Source organism: Procambarus clarkii, chromosome 45, assembly GCF_040958095.1.
Source record: "Procambarus clarkii isolate CNS0578487 chromosome 45, FALCON_Pclarkii_2.0, whole genome shotgun sequence".
NCBI lineage: Eukaryota > Metazoa > Arthropoda > Malacostraca > Decapoda > Cambaridae > Procambarus > Procambarus clarkii.
In genome coordinates this window covers 6,372,903-6,390,836 of record NC_091194.1, presented here as the reverse complement: position 1 = coordinate 6,390,836, position 17,934 = coordinate 6,372,903, and the positions used below count along the sequence as shown (strand labels likewise).

The window sequence follows — 17,934 nt, the reverse complement described above, 5'->3', positions numbered from 1 at the left end:
ATTAGAGTAAGGGGTGTGGGGGGGGTTTTGTGGGGGTATAGATGGTGATATGCTGGGGTCAACTGGCATCCCCCTGGGTGGGAGGCGTGGTGTTGGGGGGCCCCCGACACAGGTGGTGGGGGGGGGCCCTCATGGGGTGGTGGAGACGGGCCAGACAGACGCCTACTGTCTTCACATCAAGAGCTAGGCACGAGGAGCTGGTCTAGTGGTGTTTTGACCTGCTTCCATTCACATCAAAGTTCTAGACAAGTTAGGGTCGTTATATATGACGTTATTGTTTAAGTTAATTATATAACTGGCTTGTTGATATAGTGACAGTAAACGGAAAATGATATAATAGCATAATTAATTATAGCCTACAGTGTGTGTGTATGTGTGTGAGTGTCTGATGTGAACGTAGATAATACAACCTGTGTAAGACTCACACATGTTATGCAAATACGTATTTAGAACTAAAGTTTGTTATTAATGTGTTATAGATATTAAACCCAGCGAAACACGCGGCCTAGAACATTATACAAGATAACAGTTAATACTGTGTCGTAGTTTTGTAATTAACTACCAGTTAGTGTGGGCAGAACTACATGATTTGAGGACATATACAAGACTATGGAGAGGGCATCATTTCGAGTATGGCTTTACTCAGCTCTACTTCTACTACTGTTCATGACAACAGCTGGTAAGTACATTATGAGGAGAGAGAGGGACATGATTTAGACGTATAAAATACTTAGGGGGACTGATAGAGTGGAGAACAGAAAGAGAAAAATCATTTAACACCAATAAAACAAGAGGGCATGGATGGAACCTCGAAGCTCGGGCGAGTCATACTCGAGGGAGGAATTAAGGGAATTATCAGAAGGCACCAAGCCATTACGACTATATAGCACTTGGAAGGGGTCAAGATATGGATTTGGGATGGGAAGGGGTGAATGAATGGCCAACCACTTGGACGGTCGGGGATTGAACGCCAACCTGCATGAAGCGAGACCGTCGCTCTACCGTTCAGCCCAAGTGGTTGGGCAAGAGTCATAGTAAAGATATTATAAAGTTTTCTTTTAGCACAAGAGTAGAGGTAAAATGGAGTGGACTAAAGGAGCAGGTTGTAGAAGCAAACTCCATTCATAATTTTACAAGTAAATATCATAGGGAAGTAGGTCAGGAGTCATTGCATTAAATAACCGACGAAGAGAAAAGCATTGCTCACCTAGTTGTGCTTGCGGGGGTTGAGCTTTGGTCCTTTGGTCCCGCCTCTCAACCGTCAATCTACTGGTGTACAGATTCCTGATTTTTTTTTAAATTTGGCCCCGAGCTTCTCGAGTTCTATCATATCCATATTTGAAACTGTGTATGGAGTCTGCCTCCACCACATCATTTCCTAGTGCATTCCATTTACTCAGTATCCAACAGCTAATGCTCAATCCTGCAGGCACAAATAGGTGAGAATATATTAATATCCTCCAAATTGTTTAGTATTTTAAGTTTCGATATCAGCCCTAATTATGTTTGGTTTGCACTGTTATTTGCTCTGTGGCCCTTAACCGTTCCTGGTATGAAAGTTGACAGTTCTAGAATAGTAGTCTCCATGCTTGGATACAGTAATCCAAAGGGGGACGCACCAGAGAATTTTACAATTTAATCAGTACCTTCTTTTCCTTAAATCAGCCTAACGAGGTTTAATTTTTTTTTTTTAAATTTAGTCCCGAGGGGCGAGTTTATTGGGCAGCGCCACTCATCTTGTGAGTGGACATACCGCCATAGCAGCATGCACAACACTCCCCAATGGGAAGAAAACCCGCTGGGTTGTTCATCCTGTCACTTGTACCCAGACACAGCTGGGACTTGCTTAACTGTCTCAAGTGAACAGCTCCTCAAACAAGAAGATTAACATCTATCAACCCTTAAAAGCTTACGTTATCTTGCGGGTGCAAAATGCGGAAATCTTTTAAGAACAGTGTCAATATTTGACAAATAGTGTTTTCCTAACTCAAACAATGTGGGGTGTATTATTTTACACATACTTCTGATGTCTCTCAGGTGTATCTTACTACTGCTCGGTTTAGGCCGGTAATAAAAACATATTGGAGTTTGCATCACTTGCCGATGTTGATCTAACAAAATTTACCCAAGGGCCACTATCTCTAATGGCTTCGACGGAGACGGGATGCCCTGAGGGCCACTATCTCTAGAGGTCTCGACCACGACAAGGAGCCCTGAGGGCCACCATCTCTAGAGGTCTCGATCAGGACAGGGAGCCCTGAGGGCCACCATCTCTAGGGGTCTCGACCAGGACAAGGAGCCCTGAGGGCCACCATCTCTAGGGGTCTCGACCAGGACAAGGAGCCCTGAGGGCCACCATCTCTAGGGGTCTCGACCAGGACAAGGAGCCCTGAGGGCCACCATCTCTAGGGGTCTTGACCAGGACAAGGAGCCCTGAGGGCCACCATCTCTAGGGGTCTCGACCAGGACAAGGAGCCCTGAGGGCCACCATCTCTAGGGGTCTCGACCAGGACAAGGAGCCCTGAGGGCCACCATCTCTAGGGGTCTCGACCAGGACAAGGAGCCCTGAGGGCCACCATCTCTAGGGGTCTCGACCAGGACAAGGAGCCCTGAGGGCCACCATCTCTAGGGGTCTCGACCAGGACAAGGAGCCCTGAGGGCCACCATCTCTAGGGGTCTCGACCAGGACAAGGAGCCCTGAGGGCCACCATCTCTAGGGGTCTCGACCAGGACAAGGAGCCCTGAGGGCCACCATCTCTAGGGGTCTCGACCAGGACAAGGAGCCCTGAGGGCCACCATCTCCACATAAGGTACCACATGAAAGACTGGCAAGGAAATTGACAAAGATTTATGGTAAAGTGGGAAATGAAAATGATACAGAAGCCTTACAAAGAGGTCTACATGAACTCCACAAATGGCCAGAAAACTGACAAATGCTTTTTAATATCGAGAAATGCAAGACCTTACATGTGGGGCATAACAACCCACGTCACAACTACCAAATTAATAAGATTACTTTGCGACAGATTGATGGAGGAAAGTATCTTGGAGTCAAAATCCACCATTTGCTGAAAGTTGCATGACAGGTAAAAGCAGCAGTAACAAAAGCTAACCAAGCCTTAGGAATAACCAAGCGCATCTTTGACTTTAAGGCAACAACGAAACTGGACGTATGCGCCCTGTCGACCCGGATTCCTGAATTTACTCGAGGGCCACTAACACTCTACTGGCCTCGACTAGGACAAGAAGTCAGCGGCTTGTCAAAAACCATACATTTGTATTGAATTTTTTTAGCTGGATTATAAAATTCAACACAGTTTTGGCATTTACGGCTTACCTTTTGAAGAAGTTGTCTGCATCAATATCCTCTAAATTTTTCAGTATTTTAAAAGTTTCGATGAGGTCAGCCCTCTCATACTTGGTTTGCAGTGTTGTCAGGCCTCTGACCCCATAACAGTTTCTTGTATGAGAGCTGACTTGGCTCTGGAATGATTTTTGTTGCCCCGGTGTTGGACTTTCTCCAATCCAGCTGTTTTTTGAAGGTAAGTTCTCCATGCTTGGATACAATAACCCAAATGAAAACAACAGCCGGGGGAGGCTACCCCAGAAAACAAAACCACTTAGTGGCGCTGGCCACCTGAATGACCCCGGCAGGGTAGGCATCGGTCACCCACAGAGTGACAACCCCGGCAGAGCGAGAGTGAGATGTTCACCATGTCCGGGGCCCGCTAAACCGGCCGGTTCTGGACCCCCGTTCTCAACGCCTAAAGTGCAAGCCGGAAAACTCAAGAAATCTATCAACCCCCTTTGACGGACAAGGGATCAAGGGAAAACCTGAGACGCGCCAGGCGTCTCAACCATCCAGGCAAATAAATAAATAAATGCACCTTACTGCAAAACGTAACCCAGTAGTGAGACAAAGCAAAACGTTCTTCGGCAATCTTCAGGCGGAGCAGAAGTCAGGCGTCAGCAGTGTCAAGGTTGAATCAGGAATCTTAGGCCTTTGTTGATGAGGACAGGTTGCCTGATCAACAAAGGCACAATGCTCATTAATCCTTCCGGCAAACTCCTGTTTATGAATTAAAAATACTTTACTCACGACACTCAGCTGATGACTGTTGATGACACTCAACGTGGACTGCGCCAGTCCCCCGTAAGACTCGCCTGCACAACCTGTCCTCAGACTAGGCTCGTTCAACCGGCGGTCGAACACGAAAATACATTCGTCAATTTTCACGTAGTGCATACTTAAAATTTGTATTTCCTCAAATACAAGTTATTATTATTACCTTCTAGAATGTGCTTGGTTAAATGGTTATATTCCGTTAGCAATTATTGGTACTGTATTTGGATCGGATGGAGGGTTCAATTCATGCAAAGGATGTGAACGAAGCATTGCTCGATGAAAGTATTTACGTTATTTTTTTGTTTTTATATATATAAATAATTGTAACTATTAACAAGTAAGAATTTATTAATTGTCAATTTAAATAATTATTAATTAATAAATAAGTACCCCATTCCAAAGGCGAGTTTTCTTCCAGCACAATTTGACATATATACAAGAGTTGTTACATTCTTGTACAGCCACTAGTACGCGTAGCGTTTCGGGCAAGTCCTTAATCCTATGGTCCCTGGAATACGATCCCCTGCCGCGAAGAATCGTTTTTTCATCCAAGTACACATTTTACTGTTGCGTTAAACAGAGGCTACAGTTAAGGAATTGCGCCCAGTAAATCCTCCCCGGCCAGGATACGAACCCATGACATAGCGCTCGCGGAACGCCAGGCGAGTGTCTTACCACTACACCACGGAGACTGCAAAACAATTCTTACTTTCTTGTACAGCCACCCATATACCGTTTCGGGTATAAGTCCTTAATCCAAATTTTTCCCGGAATACGACCCGCCAAATAGTTTAACAACCAGGTAAACATTCACTCCTGGGATAAACAGAGGCTACAGTTAAGGACTGGCACCCAGTCAATCCTCCTCGGTGAGGATACGAACCCAGGCCTGATTGATTGATGAAGATTAAGTCACCCAAAAGGTGGCACGGGCATGAATAGCCCGTAAGTGGTGGCCCTTTTGAGCCATTACCAGTATCAAGAACTAATACTGGAGATCTGTGGATGTGCGACTGCACCCTGCGTGACGGGAAATGTCTCCCCCGTGAAAATCCCAACCCGTTCTCGCAAATTTAATAAGTCAATATTGACTTATTAGTTGCGTGCATAGGTGACATACTAAACATAATAGTTTCTCCTTGAAAAGCTTCATAGAAAACACCGACCTTACCTAACCTACTTAGTATGTTAAAATAAGCATCTTATAGCTTTGTAAATACAATTATTACTTAACCTATTATAGGTATAGGTCAGGTAATAATTGTAATTACGAAGCAATAAGATACTTATCTTAACATACTAAGTAGGTTAGGTAAGGTCGGTGTTTTCTATGAAGCTTTTCAAGGGAAACTATTATGTTAAGTATGTCACCTATGCACATATTTAATAAGTCAATATTGACTTATTAGTTGCGTGCATAGGTGACATACTAAACATAATAGTTTCCCTTGAAAAGCTTCATAGAAAACACCGACCTTACCTAACCTACTTAGTATGTTAAAATAGGCATCTTATAGCTTCGTAATTACAATTATTACTTAACCTATTATAGGTATAGGTCAGGTAATAATTGTGACGAGGACTGGTTGCGGCATTTGCAGCTTTAAGGGATAGGCCATTCTGTACTCACCTAGTTGTACTCACCTAGTTGTGCTTGCGGGGGTTGAGCTTTGGCTCTTTGGTCCCGCCTCTCAACTGTCAATCAACAGGTGTACAGGTTTCTGTATGGTTTCAGGAGTGTACTTAACTGCAGGACGAAGCTTGGGCTTGGACGGGAGACATCTCCCGTCACGTAGGGTGCAGTTGCACTTCTACAGATCTCCAGTATCAATTCTGATACTGGTAATGGCTCAAAAGAGCCACCACTTATGGGTTATTCATGCCCGTGCCACCTTTTAAGTGGCTTAATCTTCATCAATCAATCAATCTTGGGCTTGTAAGAGCCATTTATTTATCAAATATATATATACAAGAAGGTACATTGGGTTGATGAGAGTACATAGCATTGATGTTTTTACATTCTTGTTAAGCCACTAGCATGCATATATATATTTTTTTTTTGAGATATATACAAGAGTTGTTACATTCCTGTACAGCGTTTCGGGCAGCCAATATAGTTTCGGGCACTAAGAACATAATAAAGTACTCTACAGAATTGGTCCATACAAGACAGCTCCTATTGGTCCATACGAGGCAGCTTCTTTTTGACCATGTATTTACATGTGAAACTTACCTTACCTTACCTGAGTTTACCTTTGAATTTTTTAGTTTACCCAAGTTGACCAGTGTTTACTCAAGCTAACCCAAGTTTATCTCTCCCCAGGTGACCTAGAGCCAACGTTTGCGAGGTGCTGTGTGTATGGTGCCAACTGGGGAAGGGAAGGTCAGAAGTGCTCCACCTTCCCTGCCCCCGTCACTGGCATCTCCTCTGAGCATCAAACTGTCTGTATCACTGCTGCTGGTATTTGTTGCCTCAGATACTTTAGGTAAGACAAAAATAATTTGTTGCATTGGGGACAAGAAGCCTGTGCACATATATAAAATGTAAATATACATAATAGGCTTGTATCAAGGTCGACCTAACCACATCCGCTATTGCATGGCCAGTGTCCGGATATCAGGAGCTTTACCCACATTGGTTGACTATACAGTACAGTAGTTTCAAATATTTTAAGTATTTTGATAGTAATTAATATATGTCTATTATAAGTGCTTATTAATTAGTTATTAATAATTATTAAAATTGCTGATCTTAATTATGCCATTTGTAAGATATGGACAGTTATCTTTTGACATGCTTGTGGGGTTAAAAGACAGTGTGGGGTGTTGAGACAGTCTTTAAGCAACATGCTTAAACAGACAGTCTTTAAGCAACATGCTAGTTGCTGTATAGAGTATAAGTATATTATAATAATAATAATTATTATTATTATTTTTTATTTAAAACATATACAGTACCTGACTTTACCCGAGAGCCACTAACACTAATGGCCTCAATGAGGAAAGGAAGCCAGCAGCTTGTCGAAAGCTCCCCCCCCCCCTCCATTTACCTTGATGATCTTTTCCAACTGTAATACTTTAAATGTTAACAGAGGAAGGGAGGGAACTATCAGGGGAAACATGCCATTTTGATGATTTTATCCAGCTGGATTTTGATTTGTCAGGGTTTATTAAAATCTTATAGGTTACCATATTTTTACTAGTATCATAACCATGTTTTACATTTTATATCCTTTAACTAATTGTAAAATAATTGTTTTATAAACAGAGATGAGCAGTGCCAGAAAGGCAAGCAAGCAGCCCAAGTGGGGCAAGATTGCATCACCAACAGCAACCAAGGTGGAGAATATTTCAAGGTATTTGCAATACTTTGGGAAAAAGTAAAGTTATTGAATCCAGGTCATTCTCACTTTCAAAGCTGAGTATGTGAGGGTTCAAACCAGTCCTTCACAGCTGCATCGTGTCTAGTTCTTGAATACAGATATTCTTGCATTTATTTAGAAATTATTCCAAAACATTTTAGGTCAAATGTTATTAGCATTTTATAGTTTTAATTATTTTCTAAATATTCTTTTCAGAACAAATATTGAGGTTGCACAATAGAATTGAGTCCGTGTTTCTGAATTTCTTGGGCACGCATGCTTCCAACTGGACCATGATGGGCTTAAAAGCCTCTCTTTCAGGTATCTATTAAGCCCATCATGGTCTAGTCAGTAGTGCTAGCACCTTAGGAGTTCAGGAACAAGAGTTCCATTCCATCATATAGAGTCGATATTCATTTATATATTTGCCATGTTCCTGTGATTTCATTGTGTATAATTTTCAGGATTGTTGCCAAGGATGTAAACTGGGGTTATTCAGCGGGACCATGGGTATGGGGTGCAATATGGGCTTCAAGTTTGGCTTCCCGTGGGATAATGCCTACCATCAGTGCTGCACTCAAGCTTCTCCAGGCACCTCACCTGGTTTTACAGATATTAGTAAGTTTTGTATTTTTTTGTATAGATTACAATAATAATAATAATAATGTCATTTATATAAAGTACTGTACATTTGAAACATGATACAATGGTGTACTTGTAGGCACACAATGTGATTTTTATATAAAGCAGTGTGTTTCTTAGGCAATATGCCATGTGTTTTGGGCATAGCCTAACATAAGTTGATTATTTATCCATGTGTATAGCCAGATGTATATTGGAATTTCTTTGGCAAAAATTATTGTGGACCCTTGCCTAGCATGAGCAAGTAGGACCATTGCAGTGTTCTGTAGCCTAGTGGTTGGTGTAATCACAACCAAAAGGTCCTGGTTTGATTTCTGTGGAAAGGCAAAAACATTGGCAATGTTTTCTTTCACCTGATGCCTGTTATCACCTAGATGTGGATAAAGTAGCTGGAAGTTAGGCAAATGTTTATTTGTTGCAGCCCCGGGAAGCTAAGTTGGAGATCTTGACACACAGAGCAAGCAGGTCTCCTCTTCCCATATATATGGTTTATAGTTAGGAACTATATGGTTTATAGTTGGGAACTATATGGTTTATAGTTGGGAACTATATGGTTTATAGTTGGGAACTATATGGTTTATAGTTGGGAACTATATGGTTTATAGTTGGGAACCGTATGGTTTATAGTTGGGAACTATATGGTTTATAGTTGGGAACCGTATGGTTTATAGTTGGGAACTATATGGTTTATAGTTGGGAACCGTATGGTTTGTAGTTGGGAACTATATGGTTTATAGTTGGGAACTATATGGTTTATAGTTGGGAACTATATGGTTTATAGTTGGGAACTATATGGTTTATAGTTGGGAACTATATGGTTTATAGTTGGGAACTATATGGTTTATAGTTATTTTCAGTTATATGGTTTCTTATAGTTGGAGACAGGAAGCTTGTTAACCTTATCAAGGTCCCCTTAGGCAAATTACTAATTATGAGCTTCCTCAGGATGCAACCCACAACAGTTGTCTAACTCCAGGGTATTGTACCTATTTACTGGTAGGTGAACAGAGAAATTGGAAGAAAGCAAACTTGCCCTGCTGTCTGTCCTGGTGGGATTGAACTTTGGATATCAGTAAAATTTACATAATTTGAAATAAAAAATTTGTTTATAATCTTGGCATTTGTCATAAATCAGACATTGAAATGCTATTAATTAATGCGCATCACATTTACAGGTAACCAAGTGGTGGACGGCAATAACCTATATCCCGGTCTCGTATCCCCAAGACTTTCAGGTAAGGTGGCGATGAGTCACAATAACGTGGCTAAAGTATAATGATCAGACCACACACTAGAAGGTGAAGGGACGACGACATTTCGGTCCGTCCTGGACCATTCTCAGGTCGATTGTGAGAATGGTCCAGGACGGACTGAAACATCGTCGTCCCTTCACCTTCTAGTGTGTGGTCTGGTCATCACTTTCAGGTAAGGTGGTCATCAAGTCGCATAATTGGTGAAAATATGGATCACATTTCATGCTCCCCTTTAGATGAGATGGACAAATTTAGTCTGTTTCACTCATGTTTTCAGTGTGCTTTACTGTGTTTGAAAAGAAGGAAGTAGCATCATTGTAGCAAGCAATGATTATGTGCTTAAGGGTGCCCAGGAATTTAACCTGTGACTGCTTGGTTAATTTTATCTTGAGACATTAACAACTCCAGAAATGGGAGGGAAGTGACTGACCTATGTCTAGTGTTTATTTTATTTTAAGTACAGTATGAAACATTTTGTTTGTAAACTGGTTACTTATGTACTTTCATTCAACTTTGAAGTACTGTACTTTACACACTACTTCTCTAAGTAAAACATCAATAAGAAAGTGATCATAATAAAGTAGGATATTTATTGCTGGTGACCTTATTAGAATACAGTTTACGTTTTTTCTCATAACAGAATCTGATGACTTGTGTGCAAAGTTCCCAGGTAAACTGTGTGCACATGTTTGTGTACCAACGCCCGGATCATATCGTTGCCAGTGTCGAGCAGGGTTCACACTCTCTGTTGATGGCAAGACGTGTATACAGGATTCTCTGACTGACAGGTAAGTTGGAGTTATAGGATTCTCTGACTGACAGGTTAGTTGAAGCAATAGGATTAAACTATAAGATTCTGTTGTTGATAGAGGATAAGGTGAAACTTCCATAAAGTTAAATTTATGGAAGTCTCTTGGATTTAATTTGTAAGTCTGCCATATTTTTTTGGTGAAGAGAATGTACAGTAATTTCTTCATTATTTTATGTTTGTTACCTTTAAGAACCATTTATTTGTTATCTAAATATTAGGTAAAGTAAGGTTAACTTTAAGTTTAACCTAACTTTAAGTAAGGTAATCAGGATAGAGCAGTAAGCCATTATGACTATATTGTATAACATTTGACAGGGATGAGGACAAGGATTTATGATAGGGAGAGACAAAGGAATAGTGCCCATCCACTTGAATGGTTGGGAATTGAATACGGATCTGCAGGAAGCAAGACCATTGCTTTACCACCCTGTCTAAGTGGTTGAGCATATGTAAATATAAATAAGCCCCTATAATGTTTAAAGGAAACATAAAAACAAATTCCCCCAAAATATTCATGTAAAATAAAGTGTGAGACATTCATATATTTTCTGGGAAAAGGGAGAAAAACTCTAGTTTTTCTTCCTAGGGGTAGGTCTTAAGGCCCCATGCCCATGCATGCCTATATAATTATTTGTTTCTGGCCCACACTCTCTTATCTCTGTGCTTTACTCACACACATCTGCCAGAAAATGCAGTACATTGCTGCACTTTAAAAATCAAAATATAGTATCATACCTTGCAGTGATTCTGAGGATTAACATCCCAATGGCCTGATCTCTTGAGCAGGCCTCATGGTTGGTGGTCTGGTTAACCAGGCTGTTGGATGCAACTTCTTGCAGCCTGACATATGAATCACAGCCTTGTTGATCAGTTGTCCATTGAAGGGGGGTTTATTGAGTTCTATTTATACTTAAAATAAGTGAGGTCAGTGAATCAGTGATATTGACAAAATTATCATAATAAATAATAAGAATTATACTTATGTAATTGCAGGTGGAAATTAAAAATCTTAATGAACTACAAGGATATTGGAAAGAACCTCTTTACTGTATTGTCAGAATATTAAATCGAGTAATGAACTATTGGGAAAAATGAAGACAAGCTACATAGCCTATAAGATTTTACGTGCTTTGAAATTAAATATGTTTAAAAGTTTCATGAAGTCTGTTAAGGAATGCTGTATACTGTATTTAATTTTGAAACTACAGTATTTGGAAATACAGTACCATTAATCATTTTATATTCTTTATGCTAATGAAACTTGATTTAGTTTACGTTTACAGTTGGTTATTGACTAAAAAAACAATAATATATTTGCTTTACCTCTGTCAGGTGCCATCTAAACAACCCATGTGCCCATACCTGCCGAGACACAGGTGTATCTATAGAATGTTCATGCAACCCGGGATTCAAGTTAGCTGTTGATCAAAGGTCATGCGAGGGTAAAGTAATGACGTACTTTTCTACTTAAAAGTCATGAAAGTAGTGTAGTTGTTGCTTAATTAAATGTGGTTCTGTAGACTGGGACTTCAAATTTCCTGTGTAGTGTTTAATATACTGCATGTTTGAATTTTAATGATTTTTTATTTGTGGTAATACAGGGTTTTCATAGTACAGTACTATAGTTGTAAATATTACAAATATAATTTAGCTATTTAAGTAAATGTATGTACAACATGTTTCAATGGGATTTTAATTTCACATACAAAGGTTAACACACAAGGCTCCTGTAGTACAGTGGTCTGCATCCTCGACTCAAAATTGAGGATCCTGGGTTCAATTCCCAGGCAGTAGTTGAGCCAGGGAGATCTCAATAAGCCCAAGTACAAGCTTCCTGTTTCCGACAATGGGACTTATTATGAATTATTATACAGTAGTGTAATTGTGGAGAGTGTGATTATTTTATTTGTAGCACTATATCTATACATGTGACAGATGTGAACGAATGCAGCACTGGTGTGCATAGCTGCCTTCCTGGAGAACAGGTATGCTATAACCAGATTGGGTCTTACGCCTGTATCAATGCAGACGGCTCTTTGTCCTCCCCGGGCTCTACGCAGCACCAGCCGGGCCGTGGTGCAGGGGTTGCCAAAGGTCTTCTTGAGGAAACCAGGTCAACTGGGACTCGAGGATCATCGGGCTATGGCATAAACAATGAAGTAGATCAAGAGTTATCAGGATTGATCAGTGGAAGAGTAGGAGCCTTAGGGGTGCAAGGGTTCCCTGGTGCAAGACCTGAACATGGGTATCTAGATACTACGCATTCTCAAGGTCGTTGCCCTCCAGGATACAATTTTAATTTGGATACCAGAGTGTGTGATGGTGAGTTGATGAAGTTTAGTTATTGTCTAAAAAATTTATTTCATCTTTTGTTTGAAGTACAGATAGCAATGCAGAGAATGTCACAATAACATAATTGAAACACACAAGACAACCCTCACATATGAACATATGAACTAAAGGTGACATTGTTTTAATCCATCCTGGACCCTTATCATGACTTGATAAGTGTCCAAGACAGACCAACATGTCATCACTTATATTTCATGTGTAAGAATTGGGTTATTATATAGATAAAATGTAATGCTTACAACCATAATGAGTTAATTGATTAAGAATAGCACGTGGTTAGAAAGGGCAATTTTTCATTTATTACTAGTGGAAATCCGGATTAGAAAAAAAAAAATATTTTCTTAATACTGTAGTGGCATGCTGCCATATTCCTAATTATTGTAGTTTTGCATTCTTGCAACCCACTGTGCATGATTGCCTATTTATTATTTAAAAAATATGCATATATTGCAGTTGTTCTTCTTGTATTACATTCAATTTGTACACTGGTCTCTTTGTGGACAGATATTTTGGAAAATCCTTAAAATTTTATCCTGTTGATCTTTATATTGTGTGCTTGAAGCAAAAGTACTCTGACAAAATATTGAAGCTATACAATGGGATCAAATCCACATCCCAGAACTCCTCAGCCATACTAGCTATCAACTGGACCACGTGCCTGAGGAGTCCAGGGATGCAAGTTCAGTCCCATTGTACGGCTTGAATATGTTCTCATTTCTTTCCCAATAGGAAAGATTTCCTTTTGGGCTTACCATGATAGCTCAGTGGAAGAGCTACCACTTCACACCGTGGGGTTGGCAGTTCAAGTCTCCTCACTCCTAAGTGAATGAAATTGGTTATAAAGATGATAAAATAAAGATTCTTTTAATCTATAGTTGACTTAAGAATACATAAATGTAAACTTTTGTTAGGAGTTTGAATTTCAGTGATGTTTCTGCACTGGATAAGTGTAGCTGTATAAAAATGTCTACATGTATGTTTTGATGCTTATAGAGGTTTCCAGTAGACTTGAAGTGTGCTAAAACAGGGAGAGGGGGGGGGAGGGATCCCAAACCTGCTGTGGTCTACAAGAGCCACCATGACAGGTCATAAAGGGTTCATTGGGTTGCTCCCACCCAACCCTGCAGGTCATGCCCAGTATTTACACTGATTTTATTTGATTTTACAAAAGATGATTTGGCATCTTGTGTGTGGAGTTGCACCAAATGGTAAAAGATTGAGAGGAAATGCTTGTAGTTCTTGTTTTTTTCTTTGTAGGACTATTACCTAATAGACACCATAGGTTGAAAGCGACCAAGGTCGGTCACTTTCAACCAATAGTGCTCACTGGGTGGTATCTCTTGTTATCTGGTATTGAGGCCTATTTCTCTTCTTGCTTTGTCTGTAGGCTTTGTAGTTTCTCTTCTTGACTTGTTTGAAGGCTTAGTCGTTTTCCATGTATGTTGAGTACTCACTGATTTTTTCCCTACAGATGTTGATGAATGTGACGTAACCTCTGGCCTGTGTGGCCGAGGAGCAGTATGCCAGAACACCATTGGTTCTTACACGTGTACACAGATACCCGTCGCTGAATGTCCACCTGGGTTTGCTTTTGACTTGAATCTCCAATCCTGCTTGGGTTTGTCTTGTGTCTAGGTCTTAGTGTTCAAGTTTGTGGTCATTTATATATGTGCATAATATTTGTTACAGTAGTAAGGCTAATTACTACAGTGTTATTTGGTTTTGTATAATGTACTGGCATGCTAAGCTTTATAGTATGTATGTATGTGCAGTATGTATGTATGCTCGAGTGCATACATAACCAAAGAACTACAATGAAATTTATCAAATTTATTAGTACACAGTACTTTCACTCTTTCAAAAATATTGTCAAACACACAGACTGAAAGCATTAAAAAAGAATTAAATTTCATTTAAAATATACTGTATATATACTGCACATCAAATAACTCTTATATTCTAATAAAAGTCTTACCCATAGAAAAGACTTACAAAATACAATTTTGTTTACCAATAGATGTTGACGAGTGTCTGGACAGCCCCACCACCTGCAATCAGACAACGCATTTCTGCATCAACACCCAGGGTGGATTTACATGTCAGCAAAGGGGAGGTCCTACGGGCTGTATAGCTGGTTACAAGTATAGTATCCAACAGCAGACTTGCATAGGTATGCCTGTCCATAATAAGTGTGTGTAGTTTTGACACCTGTAGCGAGTCTAGCAACAATAGTCTGGCAAGATGTTAATATTTATTATTTTGCTGAACATGTTCTTAGTATAATGAAGATATTATGTCTAATAAAAGGGGAATTTGATAAGAATTTTAGATTATTCAAATAAATAGTTGAATTCACATATATGGAAAGAAAGGAAAGGGACAAATTTTCGGTCTGTTCTGGACCCCTTATCAAGGCACAACTAGGGTTCAGAATGGGTCATAATGTCGTCACTTTCCTTTTTTTTCATATGTGTGGGATGGATATTTTCAACCACATTGTTAAGACTTGGCTTCATTTGAACACAGAATATTTTTTCATAGCCATATATTATAGTTAAAAGTAAGAATTGATGCAAAAGATGACTCCATGCAACAGTCTATCAAGGTAAGCAGTGTGAAATTAATTTCTGTGATTAGATAACAGAGCACTATATGAGAACTCTGTATACATAATGGTGTTGAGATATGTTTGTGGTATTGTATGTTGGGAACTAATTTATGTTTGTTGCTAATAATTTACATTAAGCCATGAGCTACTTAATACACAGTTTAGCATGTAAATCCTTGTTTTCTCTGATTCCATGTCTGCTAAATAATGTTTGAATAGTTTAAACAAATTTAACCCTATACTGCTCCAATCACTCTGCGATTTTGCTCACTCGGGATAGGTTTTTCACTGCATATCGTAAAATATTGAAGGTCCGAGTTTGGCTTAGTAGAGGTCCTACAAATGTCATTCTGGGAACAGATATGTATCGAGATCTTGACTTGTTCATGTTAGGTTAACATGTTCTCTCTTTAAATCAAAATATTGTAAATATACTTTGCTATTGATCACACAGCCAGAACAATTTCTTTCTGGTGCAACTCTTTTGTCCAGTGAAACGGATTCTTTTCAAATAAGATAATATGGTACAGTAGTTGGGCTTCTCTTTCATGTATGTGAACTAGTTCCTTTAAAGTGAGATACTACAGTACTGTAGTGGGGCTTCCTCTTTCATGTACTGTACTTTCCTCCAAGCCGCCAGTCTCCTCTTAACAGATGTGGATGAGTGCACTGAAGACTTGCATGGTTGTGACCCTCTGGAGGAGACCTGCAGAAACACTGCTGGTGCATACGAGTGTGACATCAAATGTGATGAGGGCTTTCAGTTTAGCCTGGCCCTCCAAACTTGTGTTGGTGAGTATGAGTAATTGGTTTTGATAAAGGATAGATGCAGAAATGTAAGTTGCATATCTAATACATACAGAATATATTATAACGTGAGTTTTTCAAGTTACTTTATTTTATATGTGTATATTATATTGCCCTACTCTTTTAAATGGTTGTTAATAAGGAAATATGTTGCCTCATCATTGATTATTTTGTTAAACATTCAATATCAAAGATTCTAGCTTTTGGATTTATAAATCAACCAAAACTAACCTAGCAAGCTAACATAAATATGCTTATTATTCTTTAACTATTTAATGTAACTACAGTATCTAATATATCTCTTCGTCTTGCCTTATACCCCCTTCGTCTTGCTTTATACCCCCTTCGTCTTGTCTTATACCCCCTTCGTCTTGCCTTATACCCCCTTCGTCTTGCCTTATACCCCCCCTTCATCTTGCCTTATACCCCCCTTCGTCTTGCCTTATACCCCCCTTCGTCTTGCCTTATACCCCCTTCGTCTTGCTTTATATCCCTTCATCTTGCTTTATATCCCTTCATTTACTCTTCATTGCTTTCCAGAAGTATGCACTGTATGTATGCTGTGTATGAGAGGTTTGACCAAAATGTTTCACTGCTATGTAAGTACAGTATTCTTACACTAGATCGTCTAAATGCTACAGTGTGCAGAAATGGAACACATTTTCAGAATGCTTATCTGACGTCTGAGGACTCGACCCCAATCAAAGGATATCATATTGTTGCGCTCCATTGATGTGTATTGTGCAGACAAAGAAAGGCCTTGTGGCTTTACTTTTATCTGGGTTCCCATTGTCAGGAACAGAAGGTCTTTTGAACTTATAAAGGTCTCCAGAGGCAATGGCTGACCTTTCTGAGGATGCAACCCACAACAGTTGGCTAACTCTTGGGTACATATTTACTGCTAGGTGAAGAGAGACATGAGGGGTATAGAAACGTGCCGACCGTTTCTGTCCTGTCCAGGATTAAACCTGGGTTCCTCGATTGTGAGTCGAGGATGTAGACTACGGTGCTATAGAACCCATAGTGTTCTCAAAATAAAATCGGTTTCAAAACCTATTGATCATTCCTTGAATATATGCATAGTATGTACAATAGTGTATAATAGTGCACAGTACGATATTTAAGAATAAGAATATACTGTACTAATAACTTGGAGTATTCATTATTTTCTTTGGCCCTTCATTAAATAAGGAACAGTTCGAAAAAGAAAGGAATGAGATGATTGATAGGTTTACACCTTGACATGTCCTTTTGCCTAATATGCTGTATTTTTAACATAATTGACAGTCACTAAAAAATAGAATGTATTCATAAAACTTAAAGCACCATGATAGTGACATTTTCTATTCATTGGCTCTTATAGAATAAGGGATGTGCTTGGATTCATACATTTCTGTTTAGACTGAATAGTTGTACAGTACTATACTGTACATTGTTTTTACATGCACAAAATAATGTTTTCCCCTACAAAAACCACTTGATCATCATTTTCAATAAATTTATGAAACTTTTTTTTTTTTTTTTTTTTTTTTACTAAATATCCTTGTAAATTAGGTGCATCATTTATGCTGGAAAATATTGTAATTACAATTTTTCAGATTTTTTTTGGTCATATCTTTAGTAACTAACCACTGATTCAGATGTAAAGCAGGCGTAGGTAACCTCCAGCCCGCCACAGACCAGGATGAGTGTGTCGACCTACCATGCGACTCTGGATGGGAGTGTCACAACACGGCAGGATCCTACCAATGTCACGAGTTACCCCGTGCCTTCTGTCCTGCTGGTTATAAACCTAACAATGACACTGCTTCGGGTTGTGAAGGTAAGGCATAATGTCTTTGCGTGATGGACTTTGATGGCTCCTTGCACCATCAACCACTTGGACTAGTCAATAGAGAGATGGTTTCGCTTCTTACAGGGTCAGGGTTTAATCACCGATGATCCAGGCGGATGGGGTTCGTTCCTTCATCCCA

The 17,934-nt window shown here is 39.6% G+C and overlaps 1 protein-coding gene across 14 annotated transcripts in view; it reads left to right on the top strand.

The window, feature by feature from the left end:
• Positions 1 to 108: 108 nt before the first annotated feature.
• LOC123769796 (fibrillin-2) overlaps positions 109 to 17,934 on the top strand; it is a 70,122-nt gene continuing 52,296 nt past the window's right edge. For 11 of the 14 annotated variants that reach the window (XM_069301276.1, XM_045761078.2, XM_045761076.2 and 8 more), the window contains exons 1-13: positions 109 to 249; positions 480 to 679; positions 6,450 to 6,612; positions 7,395 to 7,482; positions 7,953 to 8,106; positions 9,306 to 9,365; positions 10,024 to 10,171; positions 11,527 to 11,636; positions 12,130 to 12,516; positions 14,018 to 14,164; positions 14,564 to 14,716; positions 15,809 to 15,946; positions 17,640 to 17,783. In XM_069301276.1, the coding sequence (XP_069157377.1) occupies positions 610 to 679; positions 6,450 to 6,612; positions 7,395 to 7,482; positions 7,953 to 8,106; positions 9,306 to 9,365; positions 10,024 to 10,171; positions 11,527 to 11,636; positions 12,130 to 12,516; positions 14,018 to 14,164; positions 14,564 to 14,716; positions 15,809 to 15,946; positions 17,640 to 17,783 (1,762 nt within the window). In that variant the 5' untranslated portion in view covers positions 109 to 249; positions 480 to 609. Of the gene's footprint in view, positions 256 to 479; positions 680 to 6,449; positions 6,613 to 7,394; positions 7,483 to 7,952; positions 8,107 to 9,305; positions 9,366 to 10,023; positions 10,172 to 11,526; positions 11,637 to 12,129; positions 12,517 to 14,017; positions 14,165 to 14,563; positions 14,717 to 15,808; positions 15,947 to 17,639; positions 17,784 to 17,934 lie in introns of all 14 variants that reach the window. The other 3 variants (XM_069301275.1, XM_069301277.1, XM_069301283.1) reach the window with 3 other exon arrangements.